At 36.7% G+C, this 26,145-nt stretch overlaps 1 protein-coding gene across 6 annotated transcripts in view; it reads right to left on the bottom strand.

Moving 5' to 3' along the window:
* BTAF1 (B-TFIID TATA-box binding protein associated factor 1) overlaps positions 1-26,145 on the bottom strand; it is a 108,082-nt gene that overhangs the window by 52,638 nt on the left and 29,299 nt on the right. For 4 of the 6 annotated variants that reach the window (XM_003825359.4, XM_055093132.2, XM_034931088.3 and 1 more), the window contains 10 exons: positions 25,909-26,072; positions 23,593-23,729; positions 20,814-20,943; positions 20,171-20,239; positions 18,306-18,395; positions 17,600-17,695; positions 17,326-17,502; positions 14,812-14,952; positions 13,290-13,414; positions 10,738-10,858 (listed from right to left, as the gene is read on the bottom strand). In XM_003825359.4, coding sequence (XP_003825407.1) covers positions 10,738-10,858; positions 13,290-13,414; positions 14,812-14,952; positions 17,326-17,502; positions 17,600-17,695; positions 18,306-18,395; positions 20,171-20,239; positions 20,814-20,943; positions 23,593-23,729; positions 25,909-26,072 — 1,250 coding nt within the window. Of the gene's footprint in view, positions 1-10,737; positions 10,859-13,289; positions 13,415-14,811; positions 14,953-17,325; positions 17,503-17,599; positions 17,696-18,177; positions 18,398-20,170; positions 20,240-20,813; positions 20,944-23,592; positions 23,730-25,908; positions 26,073-26,145 lie in introns of those variants that run through there. The other 2 variants (XM_034931087.3, XM_034931092.3) reach the window with 2 other exon arrangements.

Raw genomic sequence — 26,145 nt, 5'->3', positions numbered from 1 at the left:
GCCAGGAAAATACAAATTAAAACAACGATGAGATACCACTCTATACCTGTTAGCATGGCCAAAATCCAGAACACTGACAACAACAAATGCTGGCCAGGATATGAATCAACAGGAACTCTCACTCATTGCTGGTAGAAATGCAAAATGGGGCAGCTATTTTGGAAGTTTCTCACAAAAATTAAAAATACTCTTACCATCCAGCAATTGTGCTTCTTGATATTACCCAAAGGAGGCAAAAAAGTCCACACAAAAATCTGCACAAGATGTTTATAGCAGCTTTATTCATAACTGCCAAAACTTGGAAGCAGGCAAGATGTCTTCAGTAGGTGAATGGATAAACAAACTGGTACAACTAGACAATGGAGTATTATTCACTAAAAAGAAAATGAACTATCAAGTCATGAAAAGACACAGAGAAATCTTAAATGCATATTACTAAGTGAAAGAAGCCAATCTGAAAAGGCTCCATACTGTATGATTCCAACTATATGACATTCTGGAAAAGGCAAAACTATGGAAATGGCGTTTCTTCCTCTGATCTGCCTTCCGGAGACTCAGAATAAGGAGAGTTGATGACAGACAGAAATAAGACTATGGACATTTCACTGTACCTGAAAATGAAGGTTAAACTTCTAACCATCTATACCCCCCTTCCATGTTGCCCTCCACCAAACCAACTTCCTGTCACTTATTAATTTAGTGCCATTCTGCTCTCTCCTGCCTCCAGAGTTACACATACTATTCCCTCCTCTGACTCTTACCCTTATTTTCCCCTGGCTAAATTCCACTTACCCTTCAGGTTTCAGCTTAAACTTCACTTCTAACATGATGCCTTCCCTGTCCATCACCCATCTCATTTAGGATCCAATAGTGTCTTCTACCTCCCATATCAGTTACCTCATTAAGTTATTCTTGTTTAATTATTTGTCTTCTCCTGTCTAGTCTCCTATTTTAAGCACTACAGGAGAGCAAAGGCCTTGTCTCTTACCACTATCTAGAAAATTGTTCGAGCACATAGCAGGCACTTAGTTGCTGAAATCCATCCTGGCCACTGGAAATGATCCAAATTCGTATCATAAGGAATAGTTGCCAATATGCAAAATTTCCCAAAATTGTGATACTGTAATATAAGAAATTTTTTTTCAGCATTTTGTCCAGGGTCTTAAAAAGAAACGTATTTGATCTTCATCCCCAGCTCCTGGCACAGAGCTCCTAAAACCCAAAGAACTTCCTGAGTGATAGGGATTATTCATAATAACCATAATCTAGTTTGTGCTAACGAAGTGACTCTTGGGAGGCCCCAAGATAGCTTCAGAATGGGGGCTGGTTGCCAGAGGAACTAACTATGTGATTAGAGGGCTAAAAAATTTCAGACTGCCTCCTGCTCCCCACCTCCAGAGCTAGAGGGGTTGGAGATTAAGTTAACCACCTCACTAATGGCTAATAATTCAATCAATCATGACTACATAATAGAGTCTCCATAAAACACCTACATTTATGGGTTTATGGGCTGGTGAGTGCACAGAGGTGCTGAGGGTGGCATGCCTAAAGAAGACATGGAAGCTCCACGTACCTCATCCCCATACCTTGCCTTGTGCATCTCCTTCCAACTGGCTGTTCCTAAGTTGTGTCCTTTATAGAAAACCGGCAATTGTAATTACCAGTTTAACAGTCTGAGTTCTGTGAAGCATTCTAACAAGTTATCGAACCTGAGGAGAGGGTCAGGGGAACCCAGTTTACAGATGGTAGATCAGAAGTATGGAAGGTCCAACACTTGCAACTGGTATCTGTTGTGCGACTGAGCTCTCTAACTTGTGGGAGCTGACACTAATTCCAGGTAGACTGTCAGAAGTGAACTGAATTGTATGATACCAAGTTGGCAACCAGGGAGTTGGATAATTGGTTGGTGTAAGGAAAAAACCCACAAGTTTGGTGTCAGGAATGTTGTATTGTAAAAATGGCTCAGCCATAGATCCCTAACTGGCAGATTTGGCATCTCAGGTGGGATAAGATCTTGTCTGTACCCTTTTGTTACGGTCCCTCTTTTATCTTCCCACAAAATGGGTACACTCAGAAAAATGGAGCAATCTGAGCATTACCACAAACACCTGATTCTTGCCTGCAGGCCAATTCATCATTTCTACCAGCATATCAAATGCTCTCAGACTGCAGGGAAAAAGATCAGGAGAGAACCTATAAGTTGGTGATGAATCACACTGGGTTCTTTCACTAATTTTACTAATTTGCTCTGAAACCCTATTGTGATCCACAGCCAAAGGAAAAGAAAATTTCCATATCAGACAGTTTATAATGCCTTGTTCTATTCATTTCTCCAACCAACATTTATTGAAGGTCAGCTAAATATTTCAACTTTGCTCTCTCCTTTTCATATTTTTATAAAATCTGGCAATACCCAAATACGCTAGCATTCTCTAAGGCCAAAGTCTTAGTTCAGGCTATTCTTTTGGTCTTTGTTTCCTACTTATTTGTGTATGTTAAATTTTCTAACATTCGAAATTATGCTTCAGATTCCAACTCAATCTCATGTATATCTTCATGTAGTAACTAAGCTTGCCTTTCAAACAAAAGTTAAGGTATTGGTAACTGAAATTTTGGAATGACTCACAAAGTGACTGAGATGCAATGGAATGGAAAAGTTGACCCAGTCAGTAAAGAAGGCAAAATAGGAGATTCATGTCTAGGAGTTTGTCTGGCAACAACAGTTACCAGTTACTAACACTAGTTAATCTGGATATTTCAGTAGTTCACTGATAGACATATATATTAATAGGTATACTCTAGCACGTACAAACACACTGGCTAAAGAGACAATATAGAAAGGACAAACAAATGGTAAATTCCTTCACTTTGATTACCAAGCTGCTAGTTTAGCAAAAAAAGTTACACCTTGACTGTAAATCATTATGAAATAAAACCAGTTGTTTTTTGTTTTTGAGACAGAGTTTCACTCTGTCACCTAGGCTGGAGTGCAGTGGTGCAATCTCTCGGCTCATTGCAACCTCTGCCTCCCGGGCTCAAGTGATTCTCCTGTCTCAACCTCCCGAATAGCAGGGATTACAGGCACCCACCACGACTCCTGGCTAATTTTTGTATTTTTAGTAAAGACAGGGTTTCACTGTGTTGGCCAGGCTGGTCTCAAACTCCTGACCTCAAGTGATCTGCCTGCACTGGCCTCCCAAAGTGCTGGGATTACAGGAGTGAGCCACTGTGCCTGGCCATGGTTTTTCTTAAGAGTACCTAGTTCATGCTCCTCAAGATGCCAAGTTTGCCAATTCTTTCACATCTTAACATCACAGAAGAAGGCACACTGATTAAACAATATATTTTCACAAATGCCATGGTATGCCACAGGGAAGTATAAAGGAAATAATGTTTCAGAGACAACTGTATTAACTGTAGTTTTATTTAAGGACATTTTAGAGATGTGCATGCCAGCACACATACTTATAACGGATGCCTTTTAAAAATAAGGACATCTCCCTTATAAAATCTACTGATTTTACAAAGCAAAACAAAACCAAAAAATTACTAAAGATAACCAGGATAATTTCAAGGAAACAGAAGCATCAATCTTTACAACGCAGTGACACACTGAGCTATAGCCAAGTCTGACCTTGAAAAATTACTTTAGAATTATTGAGGTATAGCTTGAGAAGTCAGAAACTGAAACCAGGACACAGCTACTAGTAATTCAGGTGAGTTTCCTTTTCTCACTTTGTAGTTAAAATGACTCCATATGCAGAAGTGGGAAAGCAATTAGACACATAATTATTTTGTCCCCATATAAAATTTAGTTAAAAGCTGAAAGCCAGAATAAGATCTGAAACTGAAGTGAGCTGCTTATATGAGCTTGGGAAAGTTTCTTAATCTTTGATTATCAGTTCTCTCATCTGCAAAACAGGAATGGCAGTAGCCACCTCATGTAAACTGCTTAGCACAGTTCCTAGCATAAAGTAAGCCCTCAACAGCTTAGATTATTATTATCACAATTAAATATCATTCCTATACCCCAGAATAAGGAAAGAATGCTCAGAATGGAACTACTAATTATTCTTTTAGTATCTGTACTATTATTTATACTTGTATAGCATTAACATTTTCAAAGCACTTTCATATACATTATCTCACTTGATCCATGTAACTCTGAGAGAGGCTAGAGATAATCACCAGAGAGGGTTAGACAAATCTGACAAAGGTCATAAATTAGCAAATGATAGAGCCAAAGTTAGAACTCAGATCCTGTCTATTTAAGGGATCTTTTCATTATACCATTGAAGGGGTAACAACAGTGATAAAAAGCTCTATTTAATGGCTCTTTACATTATGATTGCTTCCATAAAGGATTGCTGACTAATTAGGAATACTTAACAACACTAAGAAATCAAAGGCAAGGAAGCAGCTCAGAAAAAGGAACACAAATTAAAAGTGAGAGTGGATTTTTATTATCACAATAGGTCAATGATCTTTCATCCAAATTCCCTGGAGCCAGATGTGTTTTGAAACTCAGAAATTTTTCAAATTTTAGAATAATGAATTGTATACAGTGTATATTATATAATATCTCCAATACAATACCAGTAGCACCTGAATAAAATATATTAATATTTCTGCAGCAAAATGTGTGAATAGGCATATTAAGTGGGATAAAGACTAAACAGTTTCTCTTCAGAATGGTCAGGTTTTGCCACCAAATTAGTAGTTTTATAAATTGACCCAATTCACAATAAGCTTTGGCTTTCAAAGTTGCAGGAAAGGAATCATGGAACTGCACCACAAAGAGTTTGCACACAGCTATAAATTAATCAATAAGTAACTTTCAGGCAATTTGTGGAGAGGAATACAATAACAGATAAAAGCATCAGAGATGGTTTATTCGTACAGCTTTTCAGAAAGCAAATAATGGGATCACAAGATTAACAATAAAAATTAAATGAGTTTTCATTGCATAATGACGACTTTAAACAATGATTTAGATAAAACAAGTTACAGAAGTTGGAAATGCTTTGTCGCACTAGAGATTTGATTTGTCTCATGAGAGAAAAGGTACAGAGAGGAAGAAAGGGAGCTAAAATTTAGGAAGGTGACAGTGGGAGGGAGTGGGGGTAGGGGAGCAGGGAGCAAGGAGTCATGTCCAAAGATACTTTGGTCAAATGAACATGATTACACTTAGGATACAGGAGTGGATTTAGAAAATGTTCTTGATTCCAGAGTATACATTAGGAAATATTAGGGGAAAATGTTGACAAGAGCCAAGTATTAGAAAACCAAGAAAGACAGGAATTTAATTCTAATATAGTGGTAGGCGATTACAAATTACTAACCAGTTTGTGAGTAACTGAGGCTATGGTCCCCCAAATCCTTCTGAAACTTAAATTCTTTCCTTTTAGAAATACTATGACCATGTAGAAACAAAAATTCCAAACTTTAAGGAGCATACTGGAGAAAGGATGATAATTTTTATGAATACACAGAAGGCAGAAATAGGTAAATTAGAAGATAGGATTATAACTTAATTTTAATTTTTTATTACAAAAACTTGAAACAAGACAAAATTATAAGAAATGTCAATTATGGATGGTGTAAACATAAATGAATGCTGTTTCATACAATTCCCTGCTCTTTTCTCCATTAAAAAAAAAAATCCCAAAATTTAAAAAAAGGAAATAGGTGGTAGTATTAAGAAAAGCTTCCTGAAAGGTTTGGCTTTGGGCTGGGCACGGTGGCTCCTGCCTGTAATCCCAGCACTTTGGGAGGCCGAGGCAGGTGGATCACCTGAGGTCAGGAGTTCAAGACTAGCCTGAACAACATGGCGAAACCCTGTCTCTACTAAAAATACAAAAATTAGCCAGGCGTGGTGGCGCATGCCTGTAATCCCAGCTACTCAGGAGGCTGAGGAAGGAAATCGCTTGAACCCGGGAGGCAGCGGTTGCAGTGAGCCAAGATCATGCCATTGCACTCCAGCCTGGGCAACAAGAGCAAAACTCCAACTCAAAAAAAAAAAAAAAAAAAGTTTGGCTTTATACCATTATTTGAAAACACAGAATGAAATAGCCAATAAAAATAGTAAAGCATGTATGTGGGGACCAAAATCAGAGCCTGCTAAGAATCAGTGATTAGTGCCATAGCCATAGTCTTTGGTGGTGAGGATAATAAACAGCAAGGATCAGGGCAGTGACAAAGCACAAAATCTGGAAGCACCAATATTAAGTTTCATAGACAGCATCTCTTTCAGTAAAGAGATACGCTGAAGATAAAGGCTAAACACAAGTGAAATTTCATGAATGATGCCATTGAAAAGTTATGAAAAATAATAGAAAAAGAAGCTAAAAGCATAATCAACACAAAAGGATACAGGAAACACAATAAACGTTAAGACTCCAACAAAAAAGGACCACAAACATGTCAGAATAACTGGAAGAAAAATATGGAAGCAGAATGTTTTAAAAGTCTAAAGGGAACAGACTAGAAAAGCACTTTTGTTCAAAACACATTCTGTATGCTTGTCTAACTTGAAATTGACATATTCAGTAAAATGTCTGTGAAAGTACATATCAAAGATACTAAATATGAATCAAAAAGAAGTGAGGGAATACTAGTTTTTTTAACCACATCACCTAATCTTCCTGACCTTTCAGCTTAGTTTATCTTTTAATGCTGCTGTCTGACATCTCTCACATACTGGTCTTCTGTTATTTAACTCTTTGTAGAGGTTATTAAACTTACCATGTAATATAATAGTCTTATAGCAACCATACTGTAAACTTTTCCAAGGTAAGAAACATGTAGGATGATATGGTTTGGCTCTGTGTCCCCATCCAAATCTCATCTTGTAGCTCCCATAATTCCCATGTGTTGTTACAGGGACCCAGTGGGAGATAAGTGAATCACGGAGTGGGTCTTTCCTGTGCTGTTCTCATGACAGCGAATAATTCTTACAAGATCTGACAATTTTAAAAACAGGAGTTTCCCTGCACAAGCTCTGTCTTTGCCTGCTGCCATCCACATGGACGTGACTTGCTCCTCCTTGCCTTCCACCATGATTGTGAGGCTTCCCCAACCATGTGGAACTAAGTCCAATTAAACCTCTTTCTTTTGTAAATTGCCCAGTCTCAGGTATGTCTTTATCAGGAGTGTGAAAAAAGGCTAATACACAGGATTTCTTTTATTTCCCAGAAAACCCAGCACAGAATCTCACACTAATTTACTTAACAAACATTGAGGGCCCATGCTTAAGAGGTGGCTGACATGCCACAAATTACATACAAAGACAATGGCATTCTGGTATAGGAAATGATAAAGAGTCATATTAAATGATAAAGAAATGAAGGCTAGTACCAAAGCCTTCATTTATGAGCCAGCAAGGGCAAATTCAAAAGGAAAAAAAAAAAAAATCCCTGGACAAGAAAATCAACATCAAAGAACACAGAGATGTTTTCACAACCAGGAAATTTTAAAAGCCGATATCCATAATCATTGAGGGACTAAAAATTGGAAGGCGAATTTTTTTTTTTTCTCAGACAGGGTCTCGCTCTGTTATCCAGGCTTGGCAGTGGTGCAATCTCGGCTCACTGCAGCCTCTGCCTCCCAGGTTCAAGCAATTCTTGTGCCTCAGCCTCCCGAGTAGCTACGATTACAGGCAGACACCATCATGCCCAGCTAATTTTGGTATTTTTAGTAGAGACAGGGTTTCACCATGTTGCCCACGTTGGTCTGGAACTCCTGGCCTGAAGTGATCCGCCCACCTCAGCCTCCCAAAGTGCTGGGATCACAGGCCTGAGCCACCACGCTGGGCCTGACGGGGATTTATAACAATCTTGGGATCTTATTTATAGCAAAAATTTTAGAACAAGGGAGGAGGTATTACAAGACTAACAAAAGTGAGAAATCACAATTGACAGCAGAGAGGAGATAAAAATTAGGCAAAAGCAAACCGAAAAAGAACAGTTCAATTACTGCAAACAGTGACTCATGTATCTCAATATTCCCACAGTATGCTATAATAAACAGTATAAAAACTAATAACCAACAAATAATATTGGTGACTGATTCACCAAAAAAAAGTTAGCTTATGTTTAATATACTTTAAAATGATGATCTACTGTGGCAGTCATTTTAATAGCTAACTTTTTTTTTGTGGCAAAAAAAGTATATTTCAGTTATTTGAAAATTTCATTTATACAGAATACCTTATTTTCTAGTAATGTAAAGTTGGTATTACTAATAATAAAGTCACAAGTTAAAAATAGCCTGCAGGTGGCTTGATCACCTAATAAGGAATAAAAGGGCTTTAAAAAACAATATGAAACTGTATCTAAAATATACAAAGAACTCTTAAAATTCAACAATAAGAAAACAACCCAATATTAAAATAGGCAAAAGACTAGCTTGGGTAACCTAGCAAGACCTCATCTCTAACAAAAAAAAAAAAAAAAAAATTTTTTTCTTTTAATTAGCCAGACATGGTGGTGCGTGCTTGTAGTCTCAGCTACTCAGGAGGCTGAAATGGGAAGATCACTTGAGCCCACGAGTTCAGGGTTGCAGTAAGCTATGATCACACCCATGCAACAGTGTGAGACCTTGTCTCAAAAATAAAATAAATAAAAATAGGCAAAAGCTGAACAGACACCTCACCGAAGATGAGAGGTAGATGGCGAATAAACATATGAAAAGATGCTTAACATCATGTATCACTAGGAAACTGCAAATTAAAACAACAATGAAATACTACTACACACTTATAAGAATGGCTAAAACCCAAAACACTGACAAAAAATGCTGGCCAGAATGTAAAGCAATAGGAACCCTCACTCATTGCTGGTAGAAACACAAAATGGTACAGCCACTTGGAAGACAGTTGGCAGTTTCTTACAAAAGTCAACATACCCTTACCATACAATTCAGCAGATACGCTCCTTGGTATTTACTCAAGTGAGTTGAAAACTTAATGCCCACATAAGAACCTGCACGTGAATGTTTCTAACAATTTTATTCACAATTGCCAAAAACTGGAAGCAATTAAGATGTCCTTAGAAGGCAAATGAATAAACTGGTACAGACAATGGAGTATCATTCTGTGATAAAAAGAAATGGGCTACCATGACATGAAAAGACATGGAGAAACCTTAATTTCATATTGCTAAGTGAAAGAAGCCAATTTGAAAAGGCAGCATACTATATGATTCCACTATGTGATATTTTGGAAAAGACAAAATTAAGGAGACAGTAAGAAAGATCAGTGGCTGTTAAGGGTTCAGGGACAGGGAAGGAAGGATGAATAGGTGGAACACAGGGGATTTTGGGGATAGTTAAACTACTCTGTATGATACTGTAATGGTGGGTACATATTATTGTACATTTGTAAATGTACAATATGTACAAAATGTACAGAAGAGTGAACGAACCCTACTGTAAAGTGTGGACTTTCATGTATCAATATTGGCTCATCAGTTTTAATAAATGTACCACACTAATGCAAGATGTTAACAATAAGGGGAACTATGTGTGGGTAGTAGGAGGGATAAAAGGGTATTCAGGAACTTTCTGTACTTTTCCTTCATTTTTTCTGTAAATCTAAAACTGCTATTAAAAATAAAGTCCATATATACAAAAAGAACAATATGAAGAGAAAAAATTTGGTAACTTCAAAGGGTCTACATAAAATGAATTTAAGAATTCACAAACATTTAGGCAAAAATCATAAAAATAAAGCAAAAATGAAATGAAAATTAAGAACAACCCATGCCAGCTGTCATATCAGCCCATGCTTGATCAACTGAGAACTGTAAAACAGACCTGACAGTTGTTCTCAGAGATTTGGATTAGACAAAATCAAAACGATAATGCCAAACAAAATTTACAGATGTTTATTTACAGAAGTTCAACAGAGTATCATGCTGCACATTAAAGCAAGTCTACACAAAATGTTCCTAATTCACATGAGAATCCACGGTTAGTGAACACAAAAGAGGCACTTATTCACTACTTAGTCACTATTTTTAAAAAATGATTGGCCCAAACTGTAGTACCTATTAACTGCACACTAGAAAACTAAATTTCTTACTGATAGTCCCCTAAATCTAGGTATTTTGTTTGACCTATAAGGTTATTTTAAAAATGGGAATGTGAAGCCTTTTATAAACAGGGCAAGGACTCCTAAGCTCACCACAGGCTCCATTTACACACTGTTATTATCTGAATGATCTCTGTAGACATTTCAACGTGACTCCTGAAGTATACTATCCTTGAAAATAGCATGCTCTTAAGATTGAAAAATCTTTAAATAAAGGCAAGAGCCTGGGAATTCCTTGGTAAGTCTTTAAGAGTTGTACTCGAGACCTTCAAATGTAGCCTTCTCACCTGGGCCATGGGTTCTGCCAGTCACCCAACTGTCAGCCACACAGACAAAGAGCATGCAAAGACTATATAACAGGTCTCTGACAGGAAGAGACTATTCAATCAATCACTCATTCAACAAACATTTACTGAGGACTTCCTATGTGTTAAGCATGATTTCAAGTGCTGAGAATACAACCTAGAACAAAATATTAAAATATTTCTGCTCTTACAGTGATTATATTCATCTACATGGTTACCATACCACTAGGCCCAACATTGTCCTGATCTTTGGATATACAGCAAGGGTAAGCTAAAGACCAGGTTTATTTTATAAAATTAATTTATATAAGTTTCAAGACTGCTATAGTTATCAGTTCTTACCTGGTCCTGTGTTGATAATAACGTAAACAGAGTTTCCAATGCTGCTCTTCGAACTGATGATATAGTGTGATGCAAAAAAGGCCAGACACGTGGAACTAAAACTGTCAGTGACTGTTGAATACTAATAAAGAAGACACAAATTAATCTTACTTATTCTAAGTTGTAACTCTGTAGATACATTATCTAAATATTCTCATGGGATCTAGTGATGCTGACACCATGTGACTTTTTTGATGAATAAATTCTTAAAAGATAATACAGTTTTCATATGAACATTCATGTAACAATGTCATTCACAACTGTTATCGTAGCAACAGAAGAGCCAGAGCAAATGCAGTCAAAAAGAAGGGTAGAAATACTAACATCAGGTTCTTCTATGGCACTAATGCTATGAGTCATCTTTATCAAGTTAGGACTTTCCAATATAATTGTTCTTAGGAAAATGGGACATGTATCCTAGCTGGTAGTCAGCCTACATGATCAGGATTGCTAATCCTTACTTCTTCCCCATGGCTAACCCCAATGGGCAGATACACATAATTTCCATCTCCCTTTGGGGCCATCTCTGTCACATATCAAATGAGCAAGTGGTGGTATGGTAGCAACTTTGACATTTATTTTCCTGGTATAGTATTACTAAGTTAGGAAAACTCAAATTTCTTCCTTCTCATAGATTAAGTTTTAAATGGGGAAGCAAACAAAGCCAAGTCTAGACTAACTTGGGCCACAGGATTCCTGTCACATTCATAAGTCATTTGTAAAAGTTACCTGCAACTAGGAAATAATTCATAAGCAGCATTTGAAATATATGGCTCCATAGAAAAAGACATGAGCAAAAAATAATATGCCACTGTATTTGGTCTTTTGTGGTTCCTCCCAGGAGGCCTATCTTTTAACACTATTTTCATTACTTGCAGGTTTGTATGAACACCACTTTCTTGTATTTATTTTCATATTTAGCAAATTTATTTATAAAATTCTAACTTAAACACAGGTACACATAGACATAAAAAAGACACAAAACACATAAAAGCATTATAACAAAGTCTTGTTAAATGTCTAACTGTTCATGCTCCAAATAACATGCTACATTTCTTCTTACATAAACTAGAAGAAAGTATCTGCCAAGTATCACAATATATGAAGCAAATTTGAAACAAAAAAGATGGAAAACTACATTATTTTACATTGAATTAATAGAATTTTCACTATATTCTTTTTTATATTATCCAGTTTTTCTGACACCATCCACTAGGCCCATAGGCCAAATCAATTCCACCCATTTTTTTTTAAGTAGAAGTTTTATGTGTACACAGGCACGTTCATTCTCTTATGTATTACCCATGTACAGCTGTTTTCACACTACAGTGACAGCTTAGTAGTTTTGACAGACAGACTGGCTCACAAAACAAAAATACTCACTATTTGGGCCTTTGCAGAAAAAGATTACCAATCCTTGATTTACAGTAATGAAAAACCCCTTCATCTTGCAGCTTAAAGAGGGCTTTCACATAGATTAACTCATTTAGTTTGTACAGCTTTCATTAGTAATAGAAACATCGAAAATTAGGAAACCCCATAAATGTACTACCACTTCAATTTTTCTCTTCTTTTGCTTTTATAGGCACTTATTTTGCTATTCCTACTTATAGGCTATCCAACTAATCTAAACTTAGCATTAAAGTACTTCCAGTAGGTCAGTATTATTTGAAATATTTTCTACTTTTTTTATACATCTATGGGTTTCATGGGAAATACTCATAGAGCCAGAAACCACATATAAGCATTTATATGAACATTCACTGAACGCCCTCACTAGGACAAGAAGAGTAATTTTCTCATCTGTGAATTTTTTAAAGTTGCATAATAATTTTTTCTTCTCTGTCTCTAAGGACACTATTCTCTATCTCTAAGGACACTTATCTCTAACAATATTCAAGGGCCAGTCTAAAAGGTAGGGAATATGTTAATTCGCTGAGCTGAGATTCATATATCAGGACAGGAAAATTGGTGACACTAAATTTTTGATGTATGTTTTTGGCTTCACTTGATCTCTGCCTTTGGACATTATATTACATTATTATGTATTTCCCTCATGATAAGTAATTACTGAAATCAAGAACAAGAGTTGAAGACATGAACATTACAAAAAAAAAGTTCACAGGGGGCAAGTTTTAGAAAATATAAAGCTGATGTTCGATGATAATTCTGTTAACTAAATGTTACTAAATAAAGCTAAAATTCTACCTTCTAGGGCTAGAACTGGAAATACTATTCAATGATTATATTTCTAAGTAAACAATTATAAGACGAACAAGACAATGAATTATATAACTGAAATATCTCAAGGGTAAAAAAAAATGATCTTTGTAAGCTGCTGCCCAGATGGCTAGAGTAAAAAAGACAAGGCCTTCTGAAAACGGTAGTCTTTGGCATCTCCAGCTTAAATAATATTATTCTTAAAGGTGCTAAAATATTGTATGTTTAGGCTGAATTATCTCGAAAGGTATGTAAAGACTTTTTACTTTATTCCACTAATTAGAAATAATTACCTGCATTGTTGGACCTGAGGATAAGTTAACAAGGATGAAAGGAGAGTCATAATACTATTTGTTGAAGCTGTTAGATCATCTAATTCCAGAAGAGCATCCCACAATGTATTTATAATGAAGGGTACCTATAAGATCAGTTTTCAAGAAAAGTTATCAATTTTGCACAAAATACTCACAAACCCTGCCAAATTGTATCCCAGGGGTCACTACTGATTCAACAACACATGCAATTCCAATGACCTTGGACGGTGTCAATTTTGAGTAAAGTTAAGGAGGTCACACTATTTGCCTTTAACAATTCTCTATTCCTTCTTTTTAATGCCATTCAACTCTACTTTGATACTTCCCTGCCTGACCAGACTCATAATGGGTAGAATTCAGAAAATAAGAGCCACAACTATTTTATGTAAAAAACTTAACTGTGAAAACAACAGAGCATCGAGACACAAGACATGTTCTTCTATGTAATTTTACTGCATTTAAAATGGTACTAATCATCATTTTAAAAATTTAGTTTTTAAGCTCTTAAAATACTGCTTACTGTACTTCTAACTTTGTGTTCTGATTTTGATAATAAGGTGGAAAGTCAGCCAGATCTTTAAAAAAGTCATTTCAAAAAATGAGACTAGAGGGGTGGGTGTGATGGGTCACACCTATAACCCCAGCACTCTGGAAGGCCAAGACTGGGAAGATCTCTTGAGCTTAGGAGTTTGAGACCAGCCTGGGCAACATAGGGGGACTCTCCCATCACTACAAAAAATAATTTTTTTTTTTTTTTTTTTTGAGACGGAGTCTCACTCTGTCATCCAGGCTGGAGTGCAGTGGCGCGATCTCGGCTCACTGCAAGCTCTGCCTCCCGGGTTCACGCCATTCTCCTACCTCAGCCTCCTGAGTAGCTGGGACTACAGGCGCCTGCCACCATGCCTTTTAAAAAATCAGCCAAGGCACAGTGGCATGTGTCTGTAGTCCCAGCTACTTAGGAGGCTGAGGCAGGAAGGACTGCTTGAGCCCAGGAGAGTGGGGCTACATGTCATCCACTGCACTCTGGCCTGGGTGACAGAGTGAGACCCAAGAAAAGAAAGAAAATGTTATGTGTATATATAGATTACACAGCACTTATTAGTTAATAATTAATACTAATTAATAATTAATAATGAGAGGAGGAGAGGAGAGACAGGGAGGGAAGGGGAGACTAGATTTTAAAAAAAAATCCAAAAACTAAAATCAAAACAAACAAAAATCCAATATATCTAAAAACCAGGAGTAAAATTAGGAAGAAATGGCTGCATTCTTCTCAAGGAAGTTCCCTATATATTATGTACATGAAGGGAAAGCAGACAAATGGATCCAATTCACTCTTCCAAAGTACAATATATAATCAAGATTGCATGCATCAGAGGGCTGTTGTTAAAAAAAAAATTGAAGATGAAGGAGAAAAATGTACACAATGTATTTTCTAATACTCCATATCCCAAAAGAAAACAAGCTCCATAGTAAGAAACTGTAAAAATATTTAATTTACCTTTTGTGTCTGAAGATAGACAAGGCTTTCTACTACAGGCACTAATGATGCTGCAGCAACAGCTCTGACATCATCATCAAGATCCTGGAGTCCTTCAATTATTCTAGTTAAAACTTTAGGCAATAAAGTATTAATTACATCCTGTAAAACAGTACATGAAAATAAATTAATTTTCTATTCTACAGTTACTGTGCTTAAACATTTTAAAATTTAAATTTGCCACATGACAGCTAAATTCCAATATTTATAGTCATGCACTGCTTAACAATGGATACATTCTGAGAAATACATCAGGCAATTCTGTCATTCTGTGAACATTATAGAGTGTACTTACACAAACCTAAACAGTATAGCCTATACCACGCCTAACTATGTGTGTGACACAGCCTATTGCTTCTAGGCTACAAACCTGCACAGCATGTTACTGAACTGAATACCATAGGCAGCTACTAACAAAATGATAAATATTGGTATATTTAAATACAGAAAAGGTACAATTAAAGTACAGTATTATAATCTTATGGGACCACCATCATATATGTGGCCCATCATTGACTGAAACATCATTATGACTGTACCTACTAAAAAACAACCACATAAACAAAAATGTAACATCAATAGAAGCCTAAGTAATCCCATTTGAAAAAGACAAGGGCATCAAGTACTTTATTCAATGAGACATAAAACATCAAAACATGTTTTATACGTAAGACTATGAATTCTCTGTGTGAATACACACACACACAAACCCCTCTGCCAGAATCCTAGCCTCCATATCTCATTCAATGCCACCGACAACCAAAAGGAAAATGAGAGAAGAGTGAAAGAAAAGCCATACCTTCCCACTTCTCATTATTCCAATTTAATGTCTTTTCATTTCCCCCAACAGACCAGGCCCCAGACATTACTCCTGTGATCATATACTAGGAATCTCACTGAGAACTGGTCTCACTACGAAATAGGGATAATATTTCAAAAACCAATAAGGTGCTTTCCATTTCCATATAAGTCTATTGTTATCTACAGAGGCTAGAGTGCAGAACACAGAAAAAAAGGTTTTGTTTATGGGGGTAAGAGGGTGGCTGCCAAGGGGAGAAGAGAACTAAAAGGGGCAGGAAAAGCAAGGAAGGGAGCAGAGGGAGAAAAGAGTTGGACAGAGAGTTCAGGTCTCTCAGCAGAATCACGAATGCTTTGTTATTGGCAGTTAAAGAAAGGAAAAAAAAAAAGACAATCTTAGAAAACTTCAAAAGGCCTTTGAGCTTGCTTTTTGAGACAGAAAGGGAGGTTCCAATCTGTTATACAGTGAGCATGGGAAGAGAAGAAAAGCTGGCACAAAGCATTAAGTAGCCATAATGGATAGTGAAATGCCTATATAGGCCAATGCCTAACACCCTGACAATGCTGATCCCAACTGGAAAGTATTACGGGAAATTAAACTGGTAAGAAAAGGTCCTGGTCTCTCTCTAGCTCCTCATTCATAATCTCTCCTTTACTTCCACGTCTCTTCTTTTTCGTCAACACTCACTCTTTGCTGACCCATTATGTTCAGAGTCAAGACAACTATTTGTGGAAGTCCCTAATTCTGTCACTAGATCTATGGTGGAGAAGCAGGGAGAAGGAGAAAAGAGATGTTTTACTGGCATCTCATATTGGAAATCAGAATCAATTTTTCCACAAAAATATTATGTGTATATATAGATTACGCAGCACTTATTAGTTTAGTAAAGGACTTTAGATATATTTATATATGAAATAGGCTTTTGTGGGCCAATCTAAGAACTGAATTCCTAGCCAGAATATATCAGAGTTTTTAATAACCCACTAAGGGAACATAAATGTTCCTGAGTAGGGGACTATGTGCATATGCAGGTATTTTCATCCTAGATGATGTATAACATTACACTAAACACTGTTCTATAAGACATGCCATTTAGTTTCTAGTTCTAGTACTAACCTTAACTAGTTTTGTGACCATCAGCAAGGCATCTAATTTTTCAGAACTTATTTCCCTATATGAAAATAATCAGACTACATGCATTTTCTTCTTCTAAGCTTTGTCATAAAGGATTAAAAAAAAAAAAAAACTGACAGTTTATGTAAAAAGTACATGACCATACAGATTGTCTGCTTTAACCTTTGATGTCTACTCCTGTATGTATACTGCATAACTTGGCACCATGTTGTATAGCCCTCAGAGCATGTATTCAATATTTAAATGAGTTAAAACAGTAAAACCAAATCATGAAGAGCACTGAATTAACTGTAGCAATGGATTAAAAAGGAAAAATAATCTTTGAACTTAAAGAGCAAACAATGTAACTAACCATCTTTTGATTTATACTTAAATTCTTATGAGCGCCACCTATCTCTATGACACTGTCTCAAGACGGCAAATCTTGGAAGACTGGCTTCTCTGTAACAGTAAGAATCTACGGCCATTTCGTCTAATTAGTGAAAATATACTATAAGGGGAAAAAACTCTCCCACATAAGCTTCAAAACTTGAAATATTTACCTGACGGACTGCCAAAGCATATTTTATTCCCAGCAGACCACCATGTCTAACTTCCCATTGTTCTTGTGTAAGTAATTTTAGCAGCACATCCACAGTCTTATGAACTCCTGTTTCGTTCATGTGTTTTAAAACCACACCTAATGTTTGAGCACAAGTTTCACGAACTGGTGCCACAACCTACAGACAAAAAAGGAAGAAAACTCATATTTGCAAAAAACATATTTTGTAGAATTTAAAATTTGATTGGGCAAAGCCTCCCTTAAATGATACTTACTTCATCAGAAACAAAGTCTCCAAATCTGTCTAATGCAAAAACACAAAGGAGTCTAATAACCAAGTCTTCCAACCACTCTTGATGCTGCTGAATCATCTGTTAAAATATAATATATATATATATACACACACACACACACACACATATTTTTTTAACATAATTTTTTAAAAAACAAAGATCACACTTTGTACTGGGGACTTGGGGGACACCTTAGGTCCAAAATCAAAAATAAAATATGGGAACAGATTTTAGCTGTAGGAACAATAACCAAAAAGTAGAATAGTCCCAATTAATGTCTTTAATATTAAACATATCTCATATCCCCTTTGATCATTAATTCAATTCAGATATACTATATCACAATTCTTAAAATTCATGGATTGTATTATGTTACTCGCACTCCAAGAGAAATTAAGAAACTACTTAAGGTTGTTCTCATATCAAGCACACCGGTCATATATCTATTATTTATACTATTACCAGTGTCTCCAGGCAATACCAATTATGTTGCTCACTGACCTCTCAACTAGCCTCTTATTCATCTTACTCTACTTTTCAATCCATTGTATGATATTTACCTTTTCATATCTCTTCCTCTTATTTACCTCTCATTCCTACTTCACGGCACATACTCGTTACTTCCCTACATTGGAAAAAGATGCCAACTATTAATACTTGGTGATAATTGTTGCATTAATACACTTACCTCTTCTAAAGTGCTGTCACCCATTTTACCACCACTTTTCCCATGAGCTTTAAGAATTTCCCTAAGTCCAGTGCCTGCACCATGTCGAACCTGAAAAGAACGAAGAAGCAAATGTCAGATGTTAAATGTTTAAGAAACAAAGTTTGATTTTTCTTCTATACGAAATAGGGATACTGGATTTTTAAGAAATTAGAATAAACTAAGTGGAACTTTACAAGAATGTATTTTTCTTCAACTATCTAAGAAGAATTACACATATACATTTCAGACTGCTTTTGGTTATATGGAATTTTTTAAAAATCAAGCAAGAAAACAGCTATTCTAAAATCCTTTTGAGATATAAATCCACACTGCTTTCACTCCCTTATCCTCTACCTTCATTCAGCACTATCCACAGCAAGAGAGAGGAAAGAAAGTATCGTATAGTGTTTTTGTTTGTTTGTTTGTTTGTTTTTTGAGATGGAGTCTCACTCTGTTGCCCAGGCTTGAGGGCAGTGGTGCAATCTTGGCTCACCGCAACCTCCGCCTCCCGGGTTCAAGCGATTCTCCTGCCTTAAGCCCCCCAAGTAGCTGGGATTTCAGGCGCCCGCCACCACGCCCGGCTAGTTTTTCTATTTTTAGTAGAGACAGGGTTTCTCCATGTTGGCCAGGCTGGTCTCAAACTCCTGACCTGAAGCGATCTGTCCGCCTCAGCCTCCCAAAGTGCTAGGATTACAGGCATGAGCCACCACGCCCAGCCCAAGGTGTTCTTTATAATCCCAACACATGTATTTTCAAAATATGTGCATCAAAACTAAGCTCCAGGCTGGGCGCGGTGGCTCACACTTGTAATCCCAGCACTTTGGAAGGCCTAGGTGAGCAGATCACTTGAGCTCAGGAGTTCAAGCAAGACCAGCCTGGCCAAAATGATGAAGCCCCATCTCTAATAAAAATATTTTAAAAAGTAGCCGGGTGTGGTGGCACGCACCTGTAGTCCCAGCTACTCAGGAGGCTAAGCCAGAAGAATCGCCTGAACCTGGGTGGCGGAGGTTGCAGAGAGTCAAGATCGTGCCACTGCACTTCAGCCTGGGAGACAGAGTGAGACTCCATCTCAAAAAAACCAAAAAGCGAAAAACCTAAGCTCCAAAGCTACCAATGATAAGTGAGTGCCAAAAGAAGACAATACAAATAAAATGTCTTATGATTAATGCATCACTATACCCCTGGGGATAAATCACCTTTCTTTGAGAAGGTGAGGCTACTTTCTGCAGTGTCATCTGGAAAGGAAAAGAACAAGCTATTGACACTGTACCCACTTCTTAAGACCCCATGAGTTATGACTTGAGTAACTTTAAATAGAATTACACCAAGGAAAGGCAACTAAAAGGTATTCTAAATAAATGTTTTTTAAATTACACAGAGGCCAACAGAAGGGAGAAACAATGGTTTGAAACTACCAATCCTCAACTTCAAGCAGAGGAACTTCACTCTTCTCTTCTACACATTGGGAACTGTTCAAGATGTTCTCTAAAGATTTCTGAGGCTAAAAAGCTGGCTTGGAAACTACTGCTCTTGATCAATCAAAATTGTCCACTTCCAAAGGAAAGGAAGTATTTTTTTTACTGCCTGGGAGAGATATGCAAGCCTTTGGATTATAACTGAAAGAACGAAAAGAAATAAACAATTCACTAAAGAATATGACTGAAGGATATGAAAGGTGAAAATCAATTTATAGTTTTCTATTTAGGTCAATGATATGACGTGCCCTGAGTCCTGAGACAAACAGAGAAGAATAGGGACTCTGACAAAGTATATTGCTCTTGACATTGTTCCCTTCATTACCACAGAAAATAGAGCTGAGAAAAACTGTAATGAAGAAATCTTACCTCCCAGGAGGGATTAAAAAGGTCATTGCAAAGTTCTTCACAAAAGCTTTCCAAAGGCCATTCATTTGTCTGAATAAGAAAAACAGAATTACTACTAGTTCAAAAGGTCTATTTTATGCTAACAATTTAAGTAACTTAATAAATGTTATTTGTAGGTCTAGTAGTAGCAATCAGGCTTTTAAAATTTTAATTTTTTTAACTAATTAAGATATATTTTTACTAATAAAATTTCTCTCAATAGACAGATTATTCAATACTTTCAATGATATATTAGTTTGAAAAAGATTTATAAGCAATTTTTTTTTTTTTTTGAGACAGAGACTCGCCCTGTAGGCCAGGCTAGAGTGCAATGGTGCAATCTCAAGTCACTGCAACCTCTGCCTCCCGGGTTCAAGCGATTCTCCTGCCTCAGCCTCCCAAGTAGCTGGGATTACAGGCACGTGCCACCATGTCTGGCTAATTTTTTATATCTTTAGTAGAGACAGGGTTTCACCATGTTGGCCAGGCTGGTCTCAAGCTCCTGACCTCGTGATAACGCCCGCCTCGACTTCCCAAAGTGCTGGGATTACAGGAGTGAGCCACCGCTGCTGGCCCAAAGATTATAAGCAATTTTAATGGATACTTTAGAGTCTTTCAAGAGTACCTCTTCAATTAAGGAAGAGCTGTCTGGAATATTATCAATCAAGACTTTGGAATCATTTGCAGACTGATTAATAACAACATTTGCTATTTTCCGTCTCTTTTCTTCTGGCTCCCCATCAGTGCTATCATTGCTAAAAAATAAAAGTCACCATTTAGAAAATGAATAAAGCGTAATGTGAACCACAATGAATGAAATGAATAAAAGATAATGTGAATCACAACAAATTTAAGATAATCCATCATTTAAACAAATGTTTTACACCATATTCTGCTTATATGATTTACTTAAAATCCCATGTATCAAATGACTAACTGCTTAAAATTTTTTGAGCAAAATATATTCTAACTACACTATAGGTTGGTGAATTCTTTTTTTCAAATTGGATCTTGAATTTAATAGGCCATTTTTCCCTCCTCTCTACAATCAGCTCATCATCTTTTTTATAACCTGCATATAACCTGCATCTGGTCCAGCATAACACTAACGTTTTTAGGCTTTTATATACTAGAGAAAACTAATATACTGAGCAATACAGTATAATCTTACCAGTTCTTGAAAAATATGGAGAGAGAAACAATTGACCAATGAAAAAAGGATATAGAAAATTTGAGGAAATGTTCTATTATGACTTAAAGACCAAAAATTTTGAGGCTAGCCTAATATTGGAAAGGAGAGGACAAGTCAAACTACTTTTATTCAGCATTTAGAAAAGAAAAACTTAGCACATTTTAAAGCATATACAGCATTATTTTCTATAAATACTTCTCCCCTCTCTCCATCTTAATAGTGAAATTTATTTGGCCAACCATTTTTTCTATAAGGTGATAAAAGAAATCTGAGCCTCCCTCTCATTTCCTATTACTCTTCCCTTAATTATCTCCACATCTAGCCACATTAGTAGGTCACCTTAAGTCCCTGAACTTGTTAGGCATGTTTCCCCTTGCAGGCATTTGTCCTTGTAATTCCCTCTATTTGGAAAGCATAACATTTTCTTAAACTATTTAAAACTATTGAAACTTTTCCTAGATATTCACAGGACTAGCACTCTCATTTCTTTCAGATTGTTACTCAAAAGTCACCTCTAGGAAGCCCTCCTAGACCTTCCTATCTAAAATTTCAAACTCTATACCCCAAAAATATTTCACATGTTCCTTCCCTGTTTTATCTTCTTTTCCTTAACACTTATCTGTATTTTATATATATACACACATATATACACACACACTGTATTTTACTTATTTATTTCCCATCTTTCTTTCCCTCCAGACTATAACCTCCGAAGGCAGGAATTCTTCTCTATTTTATTCACACATGTCCTCAGGGCCTAGAACAATACCTGGCAAATAGAAGGTATTTAATAAATGTTTGTGAAATGAATGACTCATGAACTCTGAAAAATAAAGTCGAATATTTCCAACATTCAAATCTTTGGCTAAAAGTGCTTGTATGAATAAAAACCAGTAGAAAAACTTATTAGGTTACTATATGATCTTAATGAGCTGTTAACTTTTAAAAAATCTTGTCATTAACAAGCTGAATAAAAAGTTTGCAGTTAAAGATTTAACCTCAAGTATAAATTTCTACCAAGTATATGTTTATTATTTATCCCCCTTTGTGCCTAGCTTTTAAACACTAAACACTTTTTAGCTTTATGTGAATACATATAACAAAAAGCTCTGTCATTTGCAAATCCTATTTTCCGAGGCTTTTTATTAATTCAGCATTTATGCAAACATTTCCTGAGCACCACTAAAGATTCTTATTTAACAGATCTGAGTGGGACCCAAGAATACACATTTTTGGCCAGGTGTGATGGCTCAAACCTATAATCCCGACACTTTGGGAGGCCGAGGAAGGAGGACCACTTGAGCCAAGGAGTTAGAGACCAGCCTAGGCAACATAGGAAGACGTTATGTCTACAAAAAATTTAAAAATTAGCCACACATGGTGGTTCACACCTGTAGTCCCAGCTACTTGGGAGGCTGAGGCAGGAGGATTGCTTGAGCCTGGGAGTTTGAGGCTGTAGTGAGCTACGATCGAGCCACTGCACTCCAGCCTGGGCGACAGAGACTGCATCATAAAAAAAAAACCAGCATTTTTTTTTACAAGGTCCTCGAAGAGCACCTGAAGGAAATAGTTTTGAACCACCCTTTGAGAAATGCTGCTCCAAGCCATGCATAGATGATCACTTTTAGTAACTTATGAAGAAACAGAGGACAGTGACTTTACCCACGGAGTTCTTTTCTTCAACAGGACTACATAAACTAGCCTAGATTATCATTGGCTATTTAGCATAGCCCCAGCTTAAGGCACAGGTGAGGTAATATCGTGACAATACCTCCCACTTTACCAAGGGAGTATTCTTAACTTGTGGTCCTTAGACACCTCTCTGATTTCATTCTCTATCACTCTCCTGTGCACTCATCCCAGTACAGAAGGCCATACTGCCCTTCTATTTGTTTCTTGATTATTCCATGTTTAAGGCATTTAAACTTGTTTCTTCTGCCTGGAATGCTCTCCCCTTTGGAGATCCTCAGCCCTCATTCAAAACTGATAATTAGTAGGAAAAAAGCCTACTACTACTGTACATGTGGATTTTTCTGGGGAAGTGGTCTCAGTTCCTAGTAACAATGAATACTCTCTGACAATTGAGTAAGAGAATCCAAACAGTACTCCCCAGCTAAATATGTCAGCAGAATGTTTCTATAAATCAAGCAGACACAGATTAAAGCCACAGAGCCCTCTTGTTTTAAGTGAATAAGCAAAAAAAGATTACTACCTCTTCTCATTAGTTTCCACTGCATCCCTGGATCTCTGTTTTGCAAATAACTTGGCCATTCTTTTAGCTTTGTTCTTTTGTCTATTGCTCATTCCTGCTCGAAACTCTGAGTCAATCAATTCAGCTGCCTGAAGAGTCTAAAAGAATAAAAGAATGCTGAGTTGGAACTTTTGAAATTAAAATAAGTACCTATAGTCTCAGCCTCAGAAGAAGACCAAGTCTATAAATTTCAGTATATATACATGGATCACATTCTTTTTTGACAGGCTCACACTCTTTTGTTGTATGACTGTACCATAATTTCAGTCTTTTCCTCCCTTTTCTCTATTATTCCAACTCCCAACAGATACACATATGCTTCTTAACTTTTTTTATGCTACATTATGAGGCACAAATGTAAGATCCTAACCCACAGAGAAGGCCTTGAAGAGGTAAGACTTCAAAATAAAAATAATATCACCAAAAAGTTATGAGAATAAATGTCAATAGAAGAAACTGATCATCACCATCTGCTGAAAAAAATAAATAAATAAATTATAGCCTTAAGTGATTGGTCCAGCATGCTACAGTCCAACTTAGCTCATATGCCCCTTTCCTCTTAACTACTTACTGTCTACTCTTTTTGCTCTTTTCCATTCACAGAAGACACTATAAAGTCTGTGTGTTAGATTTTTAAGCTCAAGCCTAAAAATCCCTTCTGTGCCTAACCATAAGATTCAACTGAAATTCATACTTCCACAAACAGTTAAGGTCACTGGTGTGGATGTTCTGCTGCAGTCTTGATCAAGAACCATGGGCACATATATAAGCAATGCAGCTGTAATGACCTATGGCAACGATGAACCTCAAGCAACTTCCCCCAAAGGTCCATGATATATAAACCTGGATTTTGCAAACCCCAAATTAGTGTTGCCTATCCCGCACCCAATTAATCTGATCTGTATAGCCCACTTTCTAATACACCTGCCCATTCATTTTCTTACACCATGTTCAATTACCCATACTGTGATCATATTATTGCATTTTTATTCTCATTTATTTTATTCTATTATCCTCTTTATCTTCTAGTTACATCTTACACTTTCCTTTCTACCCCATTTCCTTCTGTTCCTTTCAGGGTGTTGCTGTATTCTGGCCTCTTCATACTCTCTCTTTTCTCTCCTAGTATCTGCCTTTCTACCCCCTTGTCTGCAGAAGTTACTCATCATCACTCACACCCCCAACCCTAAAAAATACACTTTACAAATTCTAATGGTTTAAAGTGCCATTCGTATAAAGGCAAATAGAACCATTCTCCACTGAAGCAAAGGAAAAGACCAGGAGAATGACAAGACAGGAGATTCATAATTGCAAAGCAGGAATTTTTAATGCGGCCCATGGACCCCTAAAAGAATACTGGGGGTCAGGTAAAAGAGTACTGAACCGCTTGAGATGTAGTATCTCATATGTGCATTTTTCCGAAGAGAGCCACAGCTTTTACTAGAGCTTCAAAAGAGTCTGTGGCATAAAAAAAGTTAAGAAGCACAAATGTATCCACTGGGAACTGGAATAGAGGAAGAGGAAGAAAAGAGTGAAATTACGGTACAGCCACAAAACAAAACAGCATGAAGCTGTCCAAAAAGAATGCGGTCAATCTGAATATACTGACACATTAAGCTGTATGAAGTGAGAAAAGGTAAACATGGCTTAAAAGGAATATATATATACACACACACACACACAAACACACACGCACACATATACATATATACACACACACAAACACATGCACTTGGTACACAGAAGTTTCAGAAATGATGCACAAGTAACTTGAAAATGGTTGTCTATGGGGCATGGAAATGTCTGTGTCCTGTTGGCAAAAAACTTCCTTTTAATTCATATTATATACCCTTTTTCGGTTGTCTTATTTCTCACTTATAAAAAAAAGAATAAATCATAACACTAAACACTTCTACTATCATATCTGACTGTAACAGCCCTTATTATCTCTCACTCTCCCAAAAAATTACTTTTCCCTACATCAAAGAACATACCAAAAAAAGAGCAATTGCAGCAATTAGAATCTTTCAATACCAGTAGTGCCTAAAAGGTCTACTACAACTTAACAGTCCAGTGTCTGGGAGGTAGGTTGAGCTTCTAACTCTATAGAATCTGTCATCAGAAATCCAGTTAAAAAAAGATGCTAAATTATGGTGGCACTAAGCAGCAATGAACAGAGCTAAGTATAACATTTTCTTAAACTATAATTACATAAACAAAATGAAGCAAACCCTTTGTATTATTACTTGCAATCAAATAACCAAACGTTTTACCTACAGGTTGTTTGTTAACAAAGGATGCTGAAGTTGGGGTATAATCCAAATCCTCATCATTGAAAAGTTCTTCAGTACTCATTCCAATTGCTTCTCCCATATTAAGGCCAAGTTTCTTCTGTAATAATTTTCGTTGGCGTGCTATCCTCTCTTTAGGATCCACTTCACCTTTCAACAGAAAAGAAATACGTTTTCTCCAAATCAGTTAAGAAGTTTTCTAATACGTGCACATCAAACTCTA

Source organism: Pan paniscus, chromosome 8 (genome assembly GCF_029289425.2).
Source record: "Pan paniscus chromosome 8, NHGRI_mPanPan1-v2.0_pri, whole genome shotgun sequence".
NCBI lineage: Eukaryota > Metazoa > Chordata > Mammalia > Primates > Hominidae > Pan > Pan paniscus.
This window is presented reverse-complemented; position numbering and strand designations above follow the sequence as displayed.